The 16657-nt window shown below is 42.5% G+C and overlaps 1 protein-coding gene across 3 annotated transcripts in view; it reads left to right on the forward strand.

Moving 5' to 3' along the window:
• NEURL1 (neuralized E3 ubiquitin protein ligase 1) overlaps window positions 1-16657 on the forward strand; it is a 142532-nt gene that overhangs the window by 116455 nt on the left and 9420 nt on the right. For all 3 annotated transcript variants that reach the window (XM_071446051.1, XM_071446049.1, XM_071446050.1), the window contains one exon: window positions 8515-9195. In XM_071446051.1, the coding sequence (XP_071302152.1) occupies window positions 8515-9195 (681 nt within the window). The remainder of the gene's footprint in view (window positions 1-8514; window positions 9196-16657) is intronic.

The following is a 16657-nucleotide window of genomic DNA, read 5'->3' on the forward strand; positions in this document are numbered from 1 at the left end:
GGAGCCAATATCCAGAGGTGGCTTGTGGCAGTGGATAGGCACATCTTCAACCTGAAGGATGTTTGTCAGTCTTCAAAACTGCTGGCTGGGGAGGATGAATTTGCCCTGAATGAAAAGCCTGAATGAAACTCAGACGTGTTGTTTGTAACACAGATGTTGCCAATACCCTGCAGACTTTCTCTGAGCATCAGCTTTTGTGGAAAAGAAAACAAATGCAAAATGTAACACACATATGGAAGTTTGTTCTCCATAACCTACTGTCAGACTCTTTCAGAACATTCATATTTTCTAAGGAGAGCAGCAGTAATTTATTTCAGTTTTATGAGGTGAGTTATGCTCTTTGTGCTGTTTCACATGTGCAAATCAATTTGACATGGTTACAGATGTTAGGCAGAAGTGTATGAATATTTGTTATAAAGCAGATGAATTCAGAGCACTTTATTAGATAATAAATGCCCCAAAACTACAATTTATTGATCCATGTATAAGAATGTATGCTTTCATTCCTTGGATTTTATTGAAGAATATGCAGATGATCAGTTCAATTACTAAGCTGGACTGGGAACTGCAGTTGCTCACTCTGGCTTAAAAACAGCCACAATTCTCTAAAGCTCAGGGATTTTTATTTTCCCTTTCTGAATATTTCAGCTTGGAAACTGGCAGCACATGAGCTCACATCCTTTAGAATCCAGATTGCTTGTTTGTTTTTTTCTGTTTTGTTTTGCTATGATATTTTGTCTGTACCATTGGTACAACATTGACAACCCATGACAAGAAATCTGTGATAGTCACAGCAAACCAAGGCCATATTTGTGTTCTTGGAAAAGTGAACAGGTCCCAAGGGTTTTCCTGAGATTCATTTGGCAGGACACCAAATGGTGTATAATGGTATAAAAGCACCATTACCTCAAAGCAGGATTTGGTGTTAAATGGCCACAGGAAGCCACCAGATCTGCACAATGAATTTATCAAAGACCTAGCTGTTGGTAACAACTAAAGACTAGGTTTATTCTCTTCCATCCCATTTTTTATCACCTCTCCAAAACTGAGTCATGCAAACCAAATAGTTTTAGTGCTCAATATCTCCCAAAATGCCTGTAAAGACATGCTGATTTTTATCCAAGTAAATGCAAGCACAAAGCAAAGATGAGTCCAGGGAGATGAATGTAAGCACTGTTGATTTCTGTTAACTCATTTCTGTTAAAGTGGCAGATGTTTGTAGCCTTGCAATTGGTTCCAGAGGATGAATGATCTGCTTTCTTTTGTAAACCAGCTTTAAATTCTGGTGACAATTTTTAGTATAAACATGAATTATTTCTCCCACAGAAGAACTTTGGCTTTGGACTCTTTGTAACCCTTTGCTTGAGCTTTGACTTCTGTCCCTTGGGTTATTGTAGAAATTCTCTCAAATGCTTCCATCGATATTGGAAAAAACATCTGAGTATCTTGTCAGAAAGTTGATTAGGACTGTGTTGGTCACAGGCATACAAATGGACTCAGGTGATTTAAATACCTGCCACTCCTGCAGTGAAAATGGCTGATATGAAAACCTGGTAATTTGCCTCCCAGGCTGCAGTGGGCAGAAAGCCAATATTTGCTTGTAGCAATTAACTCCTGCTTTTCCCATGTGGATGCACATGAAATGTGTGTTTGCTCTCCACTGACTGTGCAGTGATCCCAAATTGGCCTGTTGGGGAAGGAGAAATTCTGGAATGGTGGTTTCCATGCTGGCCACTGGGATCTGTAGTGGATGAGGAATCCCATGTAAGTTGACTTTTGAGGTGAGAAGAGCAACCTGCACTCAGAAGCAGAGGAGCAGCAGATAGAGAATAATGCAAGAATAATGCATTGATGAAGAATTAGGAAATGAGAGGGTGTACCATGGAAAATGGAGTGGTTTTGTTGTGCACTGAGCTAAGCCCTAAGGGGCTTCACTTAAGAGTTCTGCCAGAGGAGCCATCTATCCCTCTGGACTGCTCAATCCATCCCACAGTTTCCAGTCTATAAAATAAGAACATTAATTCTTCCTGCCTGCCACTCACCTCTTATATATCCTTTCTGTTTACATGGTGAGGAGTGTCTTCTGCTGCAGGGCCTGGCAGCTGGGTTGTGATCTCAGATGCAGTTTGCCCCAGAGCAGATTTTACTGTCTCTTAAAGAGCAGCCTGGCATCTTCCATAAATAGCTGGTACAAGTGGTGTTGTCTGGTGGCTGTAGTTTTGCAAAGAGAGGAGCCAAAGCAGTGAGAGCAAATGGGAGCACCTCCATTTGAAATGGGATATTTATATTGTCAATGAAGTAGTGAAATGCACATAGCAAGATATTGTTAAGTAGATTTTGACTGATGTCCTTGATTTGATGTGGGTGTTTTCAATAAGGAATGGTTGATCAGCGGCAATAACTCAGGCAGTTTGATTTCTCAGTTGTTCATAAAGAGAAATGTACTTTGTAAAAGTGAATTCCTAAGTATATGGCAAAAGAGGTTTTTAGTCTGAATCATTCCTTTGAGGGATTTTAAACATTTGCCTCCCACATGCTACAGTAATGCTCTGGAAGTGGTTTCATTGTATGGTCCGAGAAGCTGCATTCTGGCGCCTGATGGTTTATGAGAAATAAACACAATGGAGTGGGCTGGGGTTATATAAATTCACCATTTAACAGCACAGGCAGTGAGGGGAGAACCTGTGTGCTGCATCAGAGCAGGAGGACCCGCCCAAGAGCGTGGGTCTCTGCAACATTATGCTGAGCCTGGCAGGTCCCAGTCTCCTCTCCAGACCTCACATGGAGAGTAAGAGTTTGCAGAAAAACAAATAGTTTTATAAGTATCTCCTCTCACATGGCCAGCAGGGAAAAGCACTTCAGACATGCTCTGTGAGTGGAGCTTTGCCTCTTAATGACTGTGAGCAGGGCCTCAGCATTCTTCACTTCTCAGTTTTTCTCCTGTGTTTATTTTAAGTAAGGATGATTTTTACTCTCCTGCTTGCATAACTCCTCCTGTTACAACAAAGCAGTTAGGATGCACTTGGCAGAAACTGAGGGAGCCTAGAGCAAAGAATCCTATGGTGATGAGGACATCTTTACACCATGAGTACAGCAGGCACTATGAAAATCTTCTTCCTATTACTCATTAATTTGGGTGGGTTTTGAACCCAGGGCTACAGAATGGTCCTTCTCTTCCTAGACCCAGTCACAAATGCTTTTCTTCTTTCCACTGGAGGTGATGCTGTGGGCTGGATGCCATACACACATCAGGCAAGCTGGCAAACAAAGGAGTTTGAGAACAGGTATTACTCCTTGCCACCAGTTGCACTGATCTCCATCCTTATTTTAGGAAGGATAAATGAGAATATAAGTTGCTTCCATTTTACCATATTTTCAACCCCCAGTCACCTTAAAGTACATAATAAGTTGAACTATAAACAACATACAGAAATTGTTCTGGCCACTCTGCACTGTGGCATGGCAGCCCCCCAGCAGTGCACATCAGCTTGCCAGGACTGAGCCAGTGAGGGTGCAGTGAGTGCCACAGCACAGCACAAGGCAGCTGAGCTGAGATTGATAATGCACTGCCATGGTGGGCAGTTTGAGCCTGGGAGCCACAGAAGGTTCCCAGAAGCACAGGTTTATTTCTTGTCTTACAACTGGTTGCTTTCCCCAATTGCCCTTGAGTGTGATGCTGTTTCACAGTGTGGTACCTCTGCCTCATGCTTCAAACACCTCTCTCTGCAACGTCAGAATCCTGCCAAATGGTCTGTTTGGTGCATAACTGCTGCACACCACAGAGGAGGTACTGCAAGCTTACAGGTGTTGGAAGGGCAGCTGTCCTCCCTGGGTAACTCCTTGTGACAGGTAGAGCTGATGGTGGGAAAAAGAGCCTTCATCTGCACTCCTGAGTGGGAATGCAGCCACTCCGGGGTGGTGGGAACAGTATAGTATACATCCTTTTGCAGGTGCAAGTTTACACAGAATATTCTTGCAGGGGCCTCTGAGTGTATTTTGGTAGCTCAGTACCCCTGAGGTTGCTTGGTCATGGAAATGATACCATGAGCACCAGTACTCACTGAAAATACCATTACCCAGAGAAGTGAAGGATTAAGAGAAGAAAATTGCACTTGTGAAAAGTAAAGCAAAGAACAGAAGGAAGGAAAACCATGAGTTTTCACATGGAAAGGGAGGCATCATACCAGCAAAATTCTGGCCTTGCTAATTTTTTACTCTTGGCTTAGTAGCTGGGGACAGAAATGTTCTCCAGATGCTAGGAATCACTACGCACTTCCTTGACTTCTCAGCATTTCTCTCTTCTGGGAGGGAGGGAGGATCATTAGAAATGGGCTATGTTCTAAAGGTTCTCACAGAATGGTCTGATTCCCCAAATTATAAGTTATTTTTTTGTAGTAGTAAGAGTCAAAGTTGGTTTATTTACACTAGGTGTTCCATAGCTCATTCTGGAGACTGGTTGCAGACCTCATACTCTGAAGAATTACAGTTCATGGAGGTCATAGGATTGCACCAATCTCAGGAAACTGATCAAGAGGAGGTCTGTGTCCCTTGAGCTGCAGTTAAACACAGTCTGAGTTTCCAGCCTGTGTGTGCATCCAGCTGAGTTTGCTCTGCTGTCTTAGATCCTTTACAGGTGTAGGAATACTGGCTGCTCATGACCTTGGAAAGTCAAGCCTTCAGGCAGTAACAGACAGTACTGAAAAAGAAAAAGAGGAGGGAAATGATGATTTGACAGTCTGACAGCAACACATTCCCTTTGGGCATGTGTGGGGCTGAGATGATCCGTACATGCTGGTGTATTCAATTTGCATGTATGTGATCTCTATATATTACAGAGATAATGTATGTATTCTACATATTAACATAACACATGTTTAAGGAAATAAATTATTTTGAGAAGACAACATTTGGCAGTGGCTCAAAAGAAAGCTGGTAGTGAAATACTTTTGATCTGAGTGCAGTGATTTCAGCTGCATCTGTCTGCTCACCAGCTCCTTGTAAAAGCTGTTTTAAAGTGTTGCTGCAGTTGCATTGAGCTTGCACAAAGTGGGATGCTCTTCCATGCCCTCTGAGCGGGAAAATGGAAAGCTTTGAAACCTCTCATATGAGGAAGATACTTGAAATTATTTTTCTGTGTAAGGAATCACCTGCTGAGAATCTAAATTTTGCAGATGAACCCCACTGAAGAGGAGAAGAAAACAGAAGGTAGCTGAACTGCTCAAGTGCCCTTCATTTCTACTTAGATAAATTAATTATTCCTCCTTACCTTTTTCTTAAACAGAGCTAGAAAAAAATACAAAGGCATTTGTAAAGATAGACATCCTTTAAATTCAGTGTCTCAGATTCTCCAACTGAGGAGCAGAAAATTTGTATTTAGTAGAAATCCTTTCCACTTTGGCTTTGTCTGTACTGCTACCAGAAACTATAATTCTCAAAATCCAGAAATAACATCGTAACTGCACTGATGCAGAGCTCAGCAAAACCTCTCTGGAAAGCTACCTGGGCAGGCAGCTCCACTGAGCTGCCATGGTCAGGGCCAGCTGCTGGTGGTGTTAATGCTTGCTCTGGTGGCTTGGGGACAGCTGTGGTCTTCACAAGTCCATCTATTCTCACCCAAGGAGATCTCCCATCAATTGACTTTTCCCAAAGTAACACTGCCAACTGTCTTATACAAAATATTTTATAGCCTTGGATGTTTAATGAAGAGATGAATGATTTCTAAATTCTCCAGGCTGAAGCTGGGTGGTCCTTGGTAATGGGCTGTTGGACCCATTTTGTGTCTTACAGTCTCATCACATGAAGTCTTTCAGTCTTTTTGATGTGTCCCCCAGATTTGCCTCTGTAAATGTAAATGCTCCTGAACAAAGGAATCTCTCCTTTGTAGGCATTAAAAATCACTTGTAAATGTTCTGCAGAGCTAAGACTGTGTTATGGGGCCATTCCAGCATGAAGAGCTTAAATCTGTATTCAGCATGACTAGTTTGGTCTGTGTTTAAAAAAAAAAAGTGAGAGCTGAAGCTTTAAAGGAAGAAAACAACTAATTCCTGGGCATCTTCTGAAAGAAAGAAAGTGGTCAAAGTCACCTCATTTGTTCCACATTTCACCAGATCTGTTCTTTCACATCTCTTGGCCATCATCAGTTATTGTGGGTAAATGGCATTCCACATTTCTTCCAACCTACCTACTACCCCAAAAGATGAATCCCACTTTTGTTTTGATTTATATTCAATGGGATTTTTTTTCCTTTGGCTGGATATTTTGCAATACAGGCCAGCATCTCTTAGAGACTCATCTCTAAATTTTCACAAACATACTTCAGAAGCCAGTAAACTGCAATCCTTTCTTCCATGGTTATTTGCAAACACTAATGAACTAAGTGTCACAGTCACTTCTATAGGCTAGAGACATTTTATTCCTTAGGTGGCCATGCATCTGAGCTACTGAGGGATTTAAGTAAAACAGTTGGATATGTAACCCTGGTTTGCTATCACTGCCATGTGTCTTGTCTGCAAAACTCCATCTCTCTTAACCTCTTTTCAGATGGAAAAAGATATTCTGTCCAGCAGCCAAAGGGAAATGCAAGCATCCTGGTGGAAAACAAGCTGTTTCAAAACCCTGGCTGCAAGCTACCCACACATCACAATTGTCAGCCAGGCTGCACATGCATGGTTACAGGGAATAAAATAGAGGGGACCTTCTGTTCCTATTCAGAACGGTCTCTATCCATTCACCTACACAAAAGGATTGTCATCAGCTGCCAGTATTAATTTGTTCTCCTATGTAGGTTTCCAGCTGAAGGAGGATAAAATAAGTCCAGTGCTATCCAGCAGGAGCACTTGGAATGCAAATGCTAGCCCATTAATGCGACCCACTTCTAGATTACTTGGGGTAATTTCTGATCTTATTTATTCCTCCTTTTCTTCAATTAACTTCTGAGAGGCTGAAATATCAGTATGCAGAAAATCAAATATGAGAAACAAAGCCCATTTTTATTTTAGGACTCTGCTTCCCTTGTAATAGCAGTTTATTTAAAGAGGAGCCTGGAATAATCCAGTTTAAGCAAAGCAAAGAGCTCTACTGAAGCCAAACCTTGTGTGGGTGTGCTCTTGTCAGGACTCCCAGAAGAGGAGGACAGGAAAGGCTGTTAGTCAGACCGCAGATATTGCAGGAGATGTTGGTTACTCAGTAGCTGGCATTATTCCTTGGCATACCAGTACAGAGCTACTACTCTGGTGTACTGGGAGAGAGTACATCCCACTGGGAAAATCCTCAGATAGCCTGATGTCCTGCTGTTTGTTGTCATAAAGAAAACCCCAAGGATGTGTGGGTGGAAGAGGTGTCCACTGCAAGGGCCTAGCATGTGCTTTAGGGACAACTTTGCCTCTTCCCCTTGTTCCACCTTGTGCTGTGTTTGCAGCACATCTCATGCTGGGGTATTGCTTTGTGTTGTTTGGGGTGGTGTCACCTCCTGCTATTTGGATCTGGGCTCAAAGCCACAACACACTTCAGTCCAATTGGGTCACAGCTTCTTACACCATCCCAGAAATTTCCCACATATTCAATTTTCACAGAAAGTTGGACATAAGAATAAATTTTTGCATTATTTCCACTTTCTTTATAATTTTTTAATGAAGGTGGTTTTTTTCTGTAAATTGTACTTTAAAATTTCTAAGACAACAGCACAGCTAAGGATCTGTTAAATATAGGTAATTTCAGCATTAAAGACAGGGGAGTATGTTCCTCAGGAAAAAAAAAAAAAAAAGATTTGTTCTTGAAGCCACAGGTGATACTAACAAAGAAGATAAGGTTCAATTTTGTTCCCACTGGTGGATTTGAATGTCTGAGCATCATCTTTCTTAGTTGTATATTTGTGGATTTGAATTTTAATTATTTGGGTTGGAAATAATAAATGATTGTATTGTATATCTAAAACCCAGCATATTCTCAAATTCTGCACTGTAAAATTCATGTCTGTACTGCTCTACAGTGAGAATCAGGACACTAATGATTAGCTATAGACAGAAATATTAATTAAATTTCATGTGGTGATAAATAATATAGAGCTGAACATAGCAATTTCTTTAAAATAAAAAAAATTGTAGCTAGATATTTATTTCATAAGTCTGTGAAAATTACTGTAGACAATAAAGAGGGCATGAAAGAGAGCCTGCATAGATATTGATTGGTATGTTGAGCGTGTATTTCAGATATTTATCCTCTGCTTTCCCTCTCCAAGGAGAGCCTCCCTTGGGCAATTCTTGCCATTGATTTTGAGTCTGCCTGCTCAGAAGCTGGAAATGTTGTTGCTGGTGGGGAAAGTACAAGAACATCAATTGATTGCAAGTACATTTTATGATACTCTGCTCCTATATTGCAAAGGGGAAAATTTTTTAATGGCGGCAGGTCTCAGATTCTCCCTTTTAAACATATCGAGCAAACCCATATTTTTTCAAGCTCCTGGACATTTTTATTTTCTCTGAAAGTGACCCCTTTTTTGGTTTCTTTCTCCCACAGACAGTGAAATCATCCCTCCCGACTGCCTGCGGCCCCGCTCCTTCACGGCCATCCGCCGGCCCTCGCTGCGGCGGGACACGGAGGACACGCGTCTCTCGGTCAGCCTGTGTGACCTCAACCTGCAGGAGGACGCCTTCCACGTGACGGCCACCACCTGCCCCATCCCGCAGAACTCCCTCAACTCCCAGCACTCCCACCTGCTCCCGTCCCAGCTGGAGAGCGACCTCCGCTTCCACCTCCTCCGGGGACCCCACGTGAAAATCCTGGATGACCAGACCGTGGCCCGCCTGGAGCATGCCCGGGAGGAGAGGACTTTGGTGTTCACCAGCAGACCCCTTCGGATCAATGAAACCATTTTTGTCAAAATCAACAAGTCCAACTCTGTGCGCACAGGGACGCTCTCCTACGGGGTGACGTCCTGCGACCCCGGCACCCTGCGCCCCAGCGACCTCCCCTACAACCCCGAATCCCTGGTCGACCGAAAGGAGTTCTGGGCCATCTGCCGAGTGCTGGTGCCCCTCCAGAGCGGAGACATCCTGGGATTTATGGTGAATTCTGATGGTGAGCTGCACTTGAGCCACAACGGGGCCGGCATTGGCATGCAGGTGTGCACGGACTGTTCCCAGCCCCTCTGGATGTTCTTCGTTTTACACGGCGCCATCATACAAATTCGATTGCTAGGTATGTTGGACCCCCTTTTTCCAAACCTTGTGCACAAGGAAGCAAGGAGGGGGGTACATCATGGGAGAGGGAGTGAATGGCTCCCTCCCTGCTCTAGGATGAGGTACAAATTTTGGTTTGTATATCAAAGAAGGTCTTTCATAAAAAGAAAAAAAATGCAAAGGCACAAACATAGCATATGGGTTTGAGTTACAAGACTTAACCTCCTTGCACTTCTGTAACACCCTTCATGTGATGGTCTCAAAGATCTTTTCAGATAATGAATTAAGCCTCAGGGACCTCCATTAAAGTACAGATGAGTCATCACTGACCTAAGAGAAGCAAGGAGGGCAGAGGAGAGGTGCTTTGGGCTGAGATAATGTAAGGCATAGCCAGCAGGAGAAAAGACATCTGGTGCCCTTCTCTGTGTGCTAGATATCTGGGATGATGGACTCCCAAAAGAGGGGTGCCCTTGCTTTCCCAGGCTTGCATGTGAGAGGCAAGCCAGCAAGCAGAGAGTAAACCCAGTGGTTCACTGAGCATGGCACTGACCATCTCAACTGGAGAAAGGTTTCCTTGTCCTCCAGCCCTTTTAAAGGCAGTGTAGCTCACACAGGTTGAGAGATGTCTGAAGAGCTGGCCTCTTGGTATTTTTGCTGTTTTTTCAGCTCTTTTAGCTGACATACTTCATTGAAATGAAGCTGCAAGTCACAGTTGGAAGGTGTGGAGAGAAAAGTGTTGAAATAACATTTCTCAGGATCAAATTTACTTTCTTGTGTGTGTATTTTAGACAAGTATAAGATGTGTTCAATCATTAATTTGTACCATATCATGGTTCTGCTGTATCAGTGTCAGACAGTAAAAAATGGATTCTGAGAACATGATGTAATTCCCAGTATCTCTCTAAATGAAGAAGATTAAAAAATGCTCCTTTCTGTTTATACTGTTATATAACTTTAAATATACTTATATTCCATCTTGCTTCAAATCCTCCTCATACCTAGCAGCAAAAAAACCCCAAAAAAACCAAAAATCTGCCTCTCCTTCAAATTCAAGAGCCAACCAACACCTCCTTTTTTATGGTTTATAGACAGTATTTGAAGATAAATTGTGAACACACACACATCTGTCTGCAGGGTCCAGTTCACCTTAAACACAGTATGAAATGCCTTGTATAATTTGTTTGAAGTTGACCACAGGCCTCTGCTGTGAGTGTTTTGTGGCTGTTAAAGGCTCACAGAAGACAAATGTAATACTGCAATTTATTTCCAGGAGCCCGAGACTCAATCCCTGCTAATTCAGCCTGATTACATTTGATGTGGGTACTGTACATAATCCATGGTTTGCTCTGCTCTCCACCAGCATGTCATTGTGATAATGGTAGGTGAAGTCAAACAGAGCTCAGTAAAGCAGGAGATTAAATGCTCCTGTGTATGTTAGAAGGAAAACATACTTAGGTCATTGAGCTGCTGGTAAAACTAAATCATCAACCAGTGCTTCCTTTTATATGAGATCACTGATTCTGGCAGTTTGGCACAGAGCAAGGAGCCTGTTTGCAATGAGCTCTGAAACAGGCCAGCAAGGATGTGTCTCCCCAGAGGGACAGAATCACATCCTCATACTGAATTTGACAGAGCATGGGCATGAGCACAGACCTCCTGTGTAAACCTCCTGCTGTGCATGCCCTGCAAATGTCCTCCCTGCTTGATCACAAGTTCAGCCCAAACCAGTACATGCCCAGTGCATGTTTTAGATAAATCTACACTTGTATGCATGAAATGAAATGTGCAGAGTTGGAAAACCCCTCACTTCTTGTGTTTGTGACCATGGCAGGCTTTTCTAGCTTTGGTCACTGGGAAAGAACCTAAAAATGGGCTATTGTTCCTTAGTGAGATGTAAGTGAACAGAGCTGGACTTGCTGACCTTGCCTCTCTCAAGGAAAGGGTCGGACCCTGCTGAGTGTACAACTTTATCCACATCAGCTTGGGCAGCAAGCTGTTATCTCCAAGCTAAATGCTCTGGAATTGGAGCTTGCCTGTAATTTTTAACAGGCATTAAAATACAAATAGAGCTTTTCATAGCTATATTTCCAGTATAACCAGTATAACAATGCTGGGAGCAGTGCAGTCCCAGTATCAGTACAACTGCCCAGAGAAAAGCACTGTTGCTGTCCCAACTGCATCTCTGCAACTGCCGTAATTACATGGATCAGCAATATCCTGACAGAAGGCAAAGAAAATAATGAACTCCCAACTCTAACTATTGCAGTTTTATTAGGGAGGTGATGTGCACTGTTTGCACTGCAGTGGAACAGATTATGGTGCTTGCCATAATATGTGTCATTATAATATTAGAAAACGTAAGAAGAATGTAAAGTGTTCATCTTTCTAATGACATGCTCCATCTTCAGAATGCAAACAAGAATAATTTTGTGAGATCTGTCTTTTGTAATTTGAGCTTTATATCACAGCAGAAGACATTTATAGTAATCTTTTTCTAGTTTAAATAGAAAAAGTGAAGTTACATATCCTTGAAAGAAATGAGACACAAATATTGCAAAAGGCATAATTGTACCAAACCTATCCTAAATGGCAGATGTCATTCTGTTTCTGGGGCACACCATTATGAGATTAACCAAAGTGACATTATACAGTGTTAAAGGAACATCAGCACTACAGCTGACTATAAAATGAAATTGAAGTTGCTGGGTTTGCTTCTTCTCCAGCTTACCAGTTTTGTTTGGCGAATGGACAGCCACTCTTACACCTAGAGAAGGTTTGTTTTTGACTTGGAGAACAAGATGACTCCAGGTATTGATCACTGGATACTGTATTTCATGACTGGACATTATTTATTTGGTCCTGATGCAGAGCAGGAGCAAGCTCAGGTCTCTGCTGGCCTGTGACTTTGCCATAGAAGCTGACATTTGCGGACTGCAGTTATTCCACAGTGCTGAAGATACAACATTTATTTCCTAATGTCAGGGGTGACCATCTCTACCCAGGCTGGTGATCTTACAGGACTCTGTAGGAGAGGAGGGCAGTGTGGGAATAGCTGGATAGTAAAGAATTCTGACTTCTGTTTTCCTCTTATCAATCTGGCATCGTATACTGGCAACGTATTCGCTGTAAGAGAAATAAAACAGCTGAAAATAAAGATGAGGTTGGAAACACTATTATTCTTCATGCCATCCCAGTAAAAGTAAAATAAATTAAACTCAAGCCCCACTTTAATGCAGTGAGAGGCCACAGTCATCTGTAGGGGAGGCAGAAGAAAGTCAGTTTGTTTCAAAGAAAAGTTTAAAAGGCAACTTGACCACATAGAGCAAAGATAAATGAAAGAGAAGGGCACTTTCATGTAGCAGATAATAGCACAAGAAATATCAAGCTGCTGGGAAATGGACACAAATTTAAATTAAACATAAATGAGGGTAATTAACTGTAGGAACCAGCTATTGAGGGAGGCAATAGATCTTTTTTGTCAGGGAAGCCCTACTAAATATTTTATATGTTAAGTGCTGGTCTTAATTTAGTAATTCTGGGGATTATGCACATAAAAACAACCAAACAGAAACCCAGATCATTAGGCATGTAGAAATGAAACAGTCTTTGTGTATCCTTTAGGAATTTCATTAGCTGAGGCTTGGGTTGGTTTTTTCAGATATCATTCCTATATAGTCAACAAAACCAGCCCATTAAATTTGATTTACTGCTCTCAGCTTTTGCTGGTAAGCATTTCAGCTCTCACACAGTTTTATTGACAGCTCTGAAAGTTTGAAATGAGCCAGTCTGGATACAATGGTCTGGTTTTGGTCAGGTTTTGGTGGTGTAATTCATTTATGAAGTTAAATTGATTGACCCCATAAGGTTTCAAAATGTATGACTCATGTTTGGAGAAGCTATCACAGCAATAAGTTTATATATTTAATGTTTGAGGATCCAAATGGTTGGGGATATTCTTTTATTTTCTTTTGTCTCAGAGTTGAATTGCTAGCAAGTAAAACAACTTGCTTAATTTCTTTTTTTTTTTTTGTGGTTTTGGTTTCCCTTGTGAATTTCATCCTTTCCAATAATATTGAAGCTTTCTTCTGAGCAATGAAATAACATGTTCTATCAACAGTCACACTAATGAAGCCAGGTTGCCAACTTATCAGTGTCCTTTCTTTCCATGCACTTCAATAACTCCAGCGCCACCAGAACAGCTGCACAATATAGTAGCTTTCTGGATGTCTCCTAATGCTGGCCAAGAGCCAGTCCAAGCCATGAAAAAAACAACCCAAGAGCCAGCATTTGGTTTAGGCAAGTCTGAATTCACATCCATGCTGGATAAATGCAGTACCTGGGACACTTTCCCACCTCCTTTACCATGGACATGAGCTGGGGCTCCTGCTTAGCTGCCCATTGAAAAATATTTACATATCAGTTGTTGCTGAGGTTTGCATCCTTCTTTAAGACTTTATTGAAATTGGACAATGTGCTCAAAACTGAGGAGATGAGGAAGAAAGAGCTGACATGGGACTTGCAGAAAAACCGGCTCTGTGTCCTCGGGATTTCTGTCAACACCAGTGGGCAACAAACCAAATTGGAAATTAGCTCAGCAGAGTACTGTGGGACACAATTTGCTGGCAAAGGGCTCTTTAAATCAACAGTGAAATTTGATCTAAAGTGGCCTTGGTGCCTTTCTGAAGGACTGCCAGCTGCAGCCAGTCCCAGTTACAGGCAGGCTTACTCGGAGCCGTGCCCATTGCGACTCTCACTGGTGGTCAAACTTAGCAGTCCTGGTAGTGCTGCCCTTGTTAAAACAGCATTTTTCCTGGAGCTGACTGAAAAGACCTGAAACTTCATGGATGAACAGAGTAGTGTCTTCCTTAAGTGTCAGAGAGCAATAGTTTACCAGAGGGAATTACTTTGTCTTCTTCTGTGATGTTCATCACACTGCCCTGTCTGGTTTTCCTTGACTTTTGCTCTATCCCAGGTGAGTGACCAGCTCACCACAGACCACTAATGATTCACAGGACAGTGAATCTGCCCTCTCTCTTCTAAACAGTATTTTTTCTCCATGTCCCAGAATCCCTCACTTAACCTTGCTGATACTGTTCCTGCAACTACTGTCTCCAATGTGTCCCCATGGGAGACTTCTTTCTTTCTTGTCTCTGCTGTGGCAGTTGTCTGGCCTGATCCTCCTAAAAATCTGTAGGACTTCTTGGGAGATGATCCCATCTTACCTCATCTTTCCAAGTTTTTGTCCTGAGTAAATGAGATTTTTATCCTGTGGTTGATCCTTGACTGTCACAGGACTCCAGCATCCAATGGCAGAGATTCTGTCCCTTCCAAAAAGCTTCTCCTCTCTGGTTGCACTTAGATACTTACTTGGCATGCACAATTACTGCAGTGAGGACACAAAATATTTAAATGGTATTTGGTATGTGCAGCTGTTACAGACACTGCCCATGGCACAGACTGTAGGTGAGTTTGTAGAGAAGCATCTCACATAAGTGAGAAGCATCCAGGATCTTGGTCGTCCAGCTCTGAGTTTAGAAACCTCTCCTGCCTGAGGGAAGATAGTTCTTGGCAGTAGCAAATCACACCCCCTGCTCTCTGATCTCTGAGGGGGTCAGTACATTATCCATTTGGAATTTTGATCCTTCTCCCCCTTGCTTCATTGCAGTGACATGGAAATTGTTGAGTTAAACACAGCATAAGAGAAGCCTGATAACTGCCTAGACATTGTTGCACAGAAATGCACATAATGAATCTCTTCCTTTAACAGACTTTCAATTAGATATGCCCCAGAGTTCCATCTTCCATGTTTTGATTTGTATGGAAAATGGCCTCATTTAAGCTGATTGGGATCTAATGGGCCCACATGTGTGTCATTTAACAGCCTGGAATTCCTGTGCACTGCAGGGTACAGGGTAGTTTATGGTGTTAGAGACTGGGGGAAGGAGGAGAGTTAATATTCTGTGCCTCCTGGAAGGCAATCCACTTGTATTAATTGATACCTCATCATAAATACTCCTATCATGTATGGTTTGCTTTCATTCTGAGTGAAGTACACATTACTGATGGTAAGTTGGAACAGCTGCAAAGATAATACAGCATCCTTAACTGCTGAGCTTGATTATAGCACTGCACAGAGCTCTCCATTCACCTTTTGTTTTATATTCTTTGTTTCAAAGGAGAGTTAGCACAAAGGGAAGCTGCTGTGTGAGAGAGGACAAGTTATAACTTGGGCCTTGGAAAACTGGAGAGGTGGATGCACTCAAATGCTTGACTTCCCTGTGGTCAGTGCCAGCAATGTCAGTGTTAATACCTGCTTGTGGCACCTTTGTACCACACACTGAAGATCCCATCACACATGACACATAATTAACCTGCACTTGGACAGGTGGTCAGTGACATCATCCAGTGCTCTGAGGTGTGAGCTGGTATCCAGGTAAAGGCTGGGGAAAGCAAACACACCTCCTCCAGCAGCAGCCACAGGGCTCCCAAATGTCCTGTCCTCTGCACATAGTCCTTGACAAGAGCAGGAACTATTATCATCATTAATATATGAAACAATTACTGGCTGTAGTGAGATTTTCATAGTAAGTGAGGTGTAGATTTCCCTTATCTCATAATACCTTTGCCTTCCTACAGTAAATATACATCCATACCAGCCTCTTTGCCTTACAACTTGTCTGTCAGGACAGATAAAATCTGCCTATTCTTTGATCTAATGTGTGAGTTAGTTATTCTGGCTACTGTGAGAATCACATAGCAGATTAAACTCTTTCTTTGATTCTTTGTCAGATCCCTTTGCATCCAGCAGTGCCCATGTAAATCCAGAGAGTGCTGGCCAAGAAAAGTTCAAGTATTTCTTTCCTGTATGCATCTACCACCCTATTTATACCTGTTCCTCCTGGAAAAGCACAGAGCTGGGAGGTGCTGGGTTAGGCAGCAATTTTCCTTTTGCTCACAGAACTATCTTTGCTGTGGTCTCCCAAATACCCTTGATTTGTTTTTCTTAAACAAGATGAAAGCACCAACTCTCATTTTTTGTGGTTTCAGCTACTTAATCCAGGCTTCTTTTTCCACCTCTTCTTGATGTAAGCATGTGCCTGGGTGCTTTGTTGCTCTAGAATTTCTCAGGTTGAGAGGCGGAGCTCCAACTCTATGACTCTTTCACTTCAGTTCAGCCATTCATTGAATGGTTTCCATGCCCTCAGGATTTTGCAGGATGTAAGTGCTGAGTGACCACTGAACTTCACCTGTCAGGTTGAGACAGATACACTGTAAGTTTGCTATGTGCTCTTTGCTTCCAGGGAGCACACTGGGTTTGGGCTGTGAGAGCTGCTGAATCAAAAACCTCTGTGGCATTTGGAGCTTTCCTGTTTCCCCTGCTTAGCTGGAGCGTGCCTGTGACTGCAGGAGGGTAATGGATGTGCTGGTGCCCCGCTGCCCTTTTGGACACAGCAGACAGCAAGGCTCCAGTAAAGCCATAA

The sequence above is a fragment of the Agelaius tricolor genome, unplaced genomic scaffold, assembly GCF_023055355.1.
Source record: "Agelaius tricolor isolate 1412-34295 unplaced genomic scaffold, bAgeTri1.0.p SCAF_22, whole genome shotgun sequence".
NCBI lineage: Eukaryota > Metazoa > Chordata > Aves > Passeriformes > Icteridae > Agelaius > Agelaius tricolor.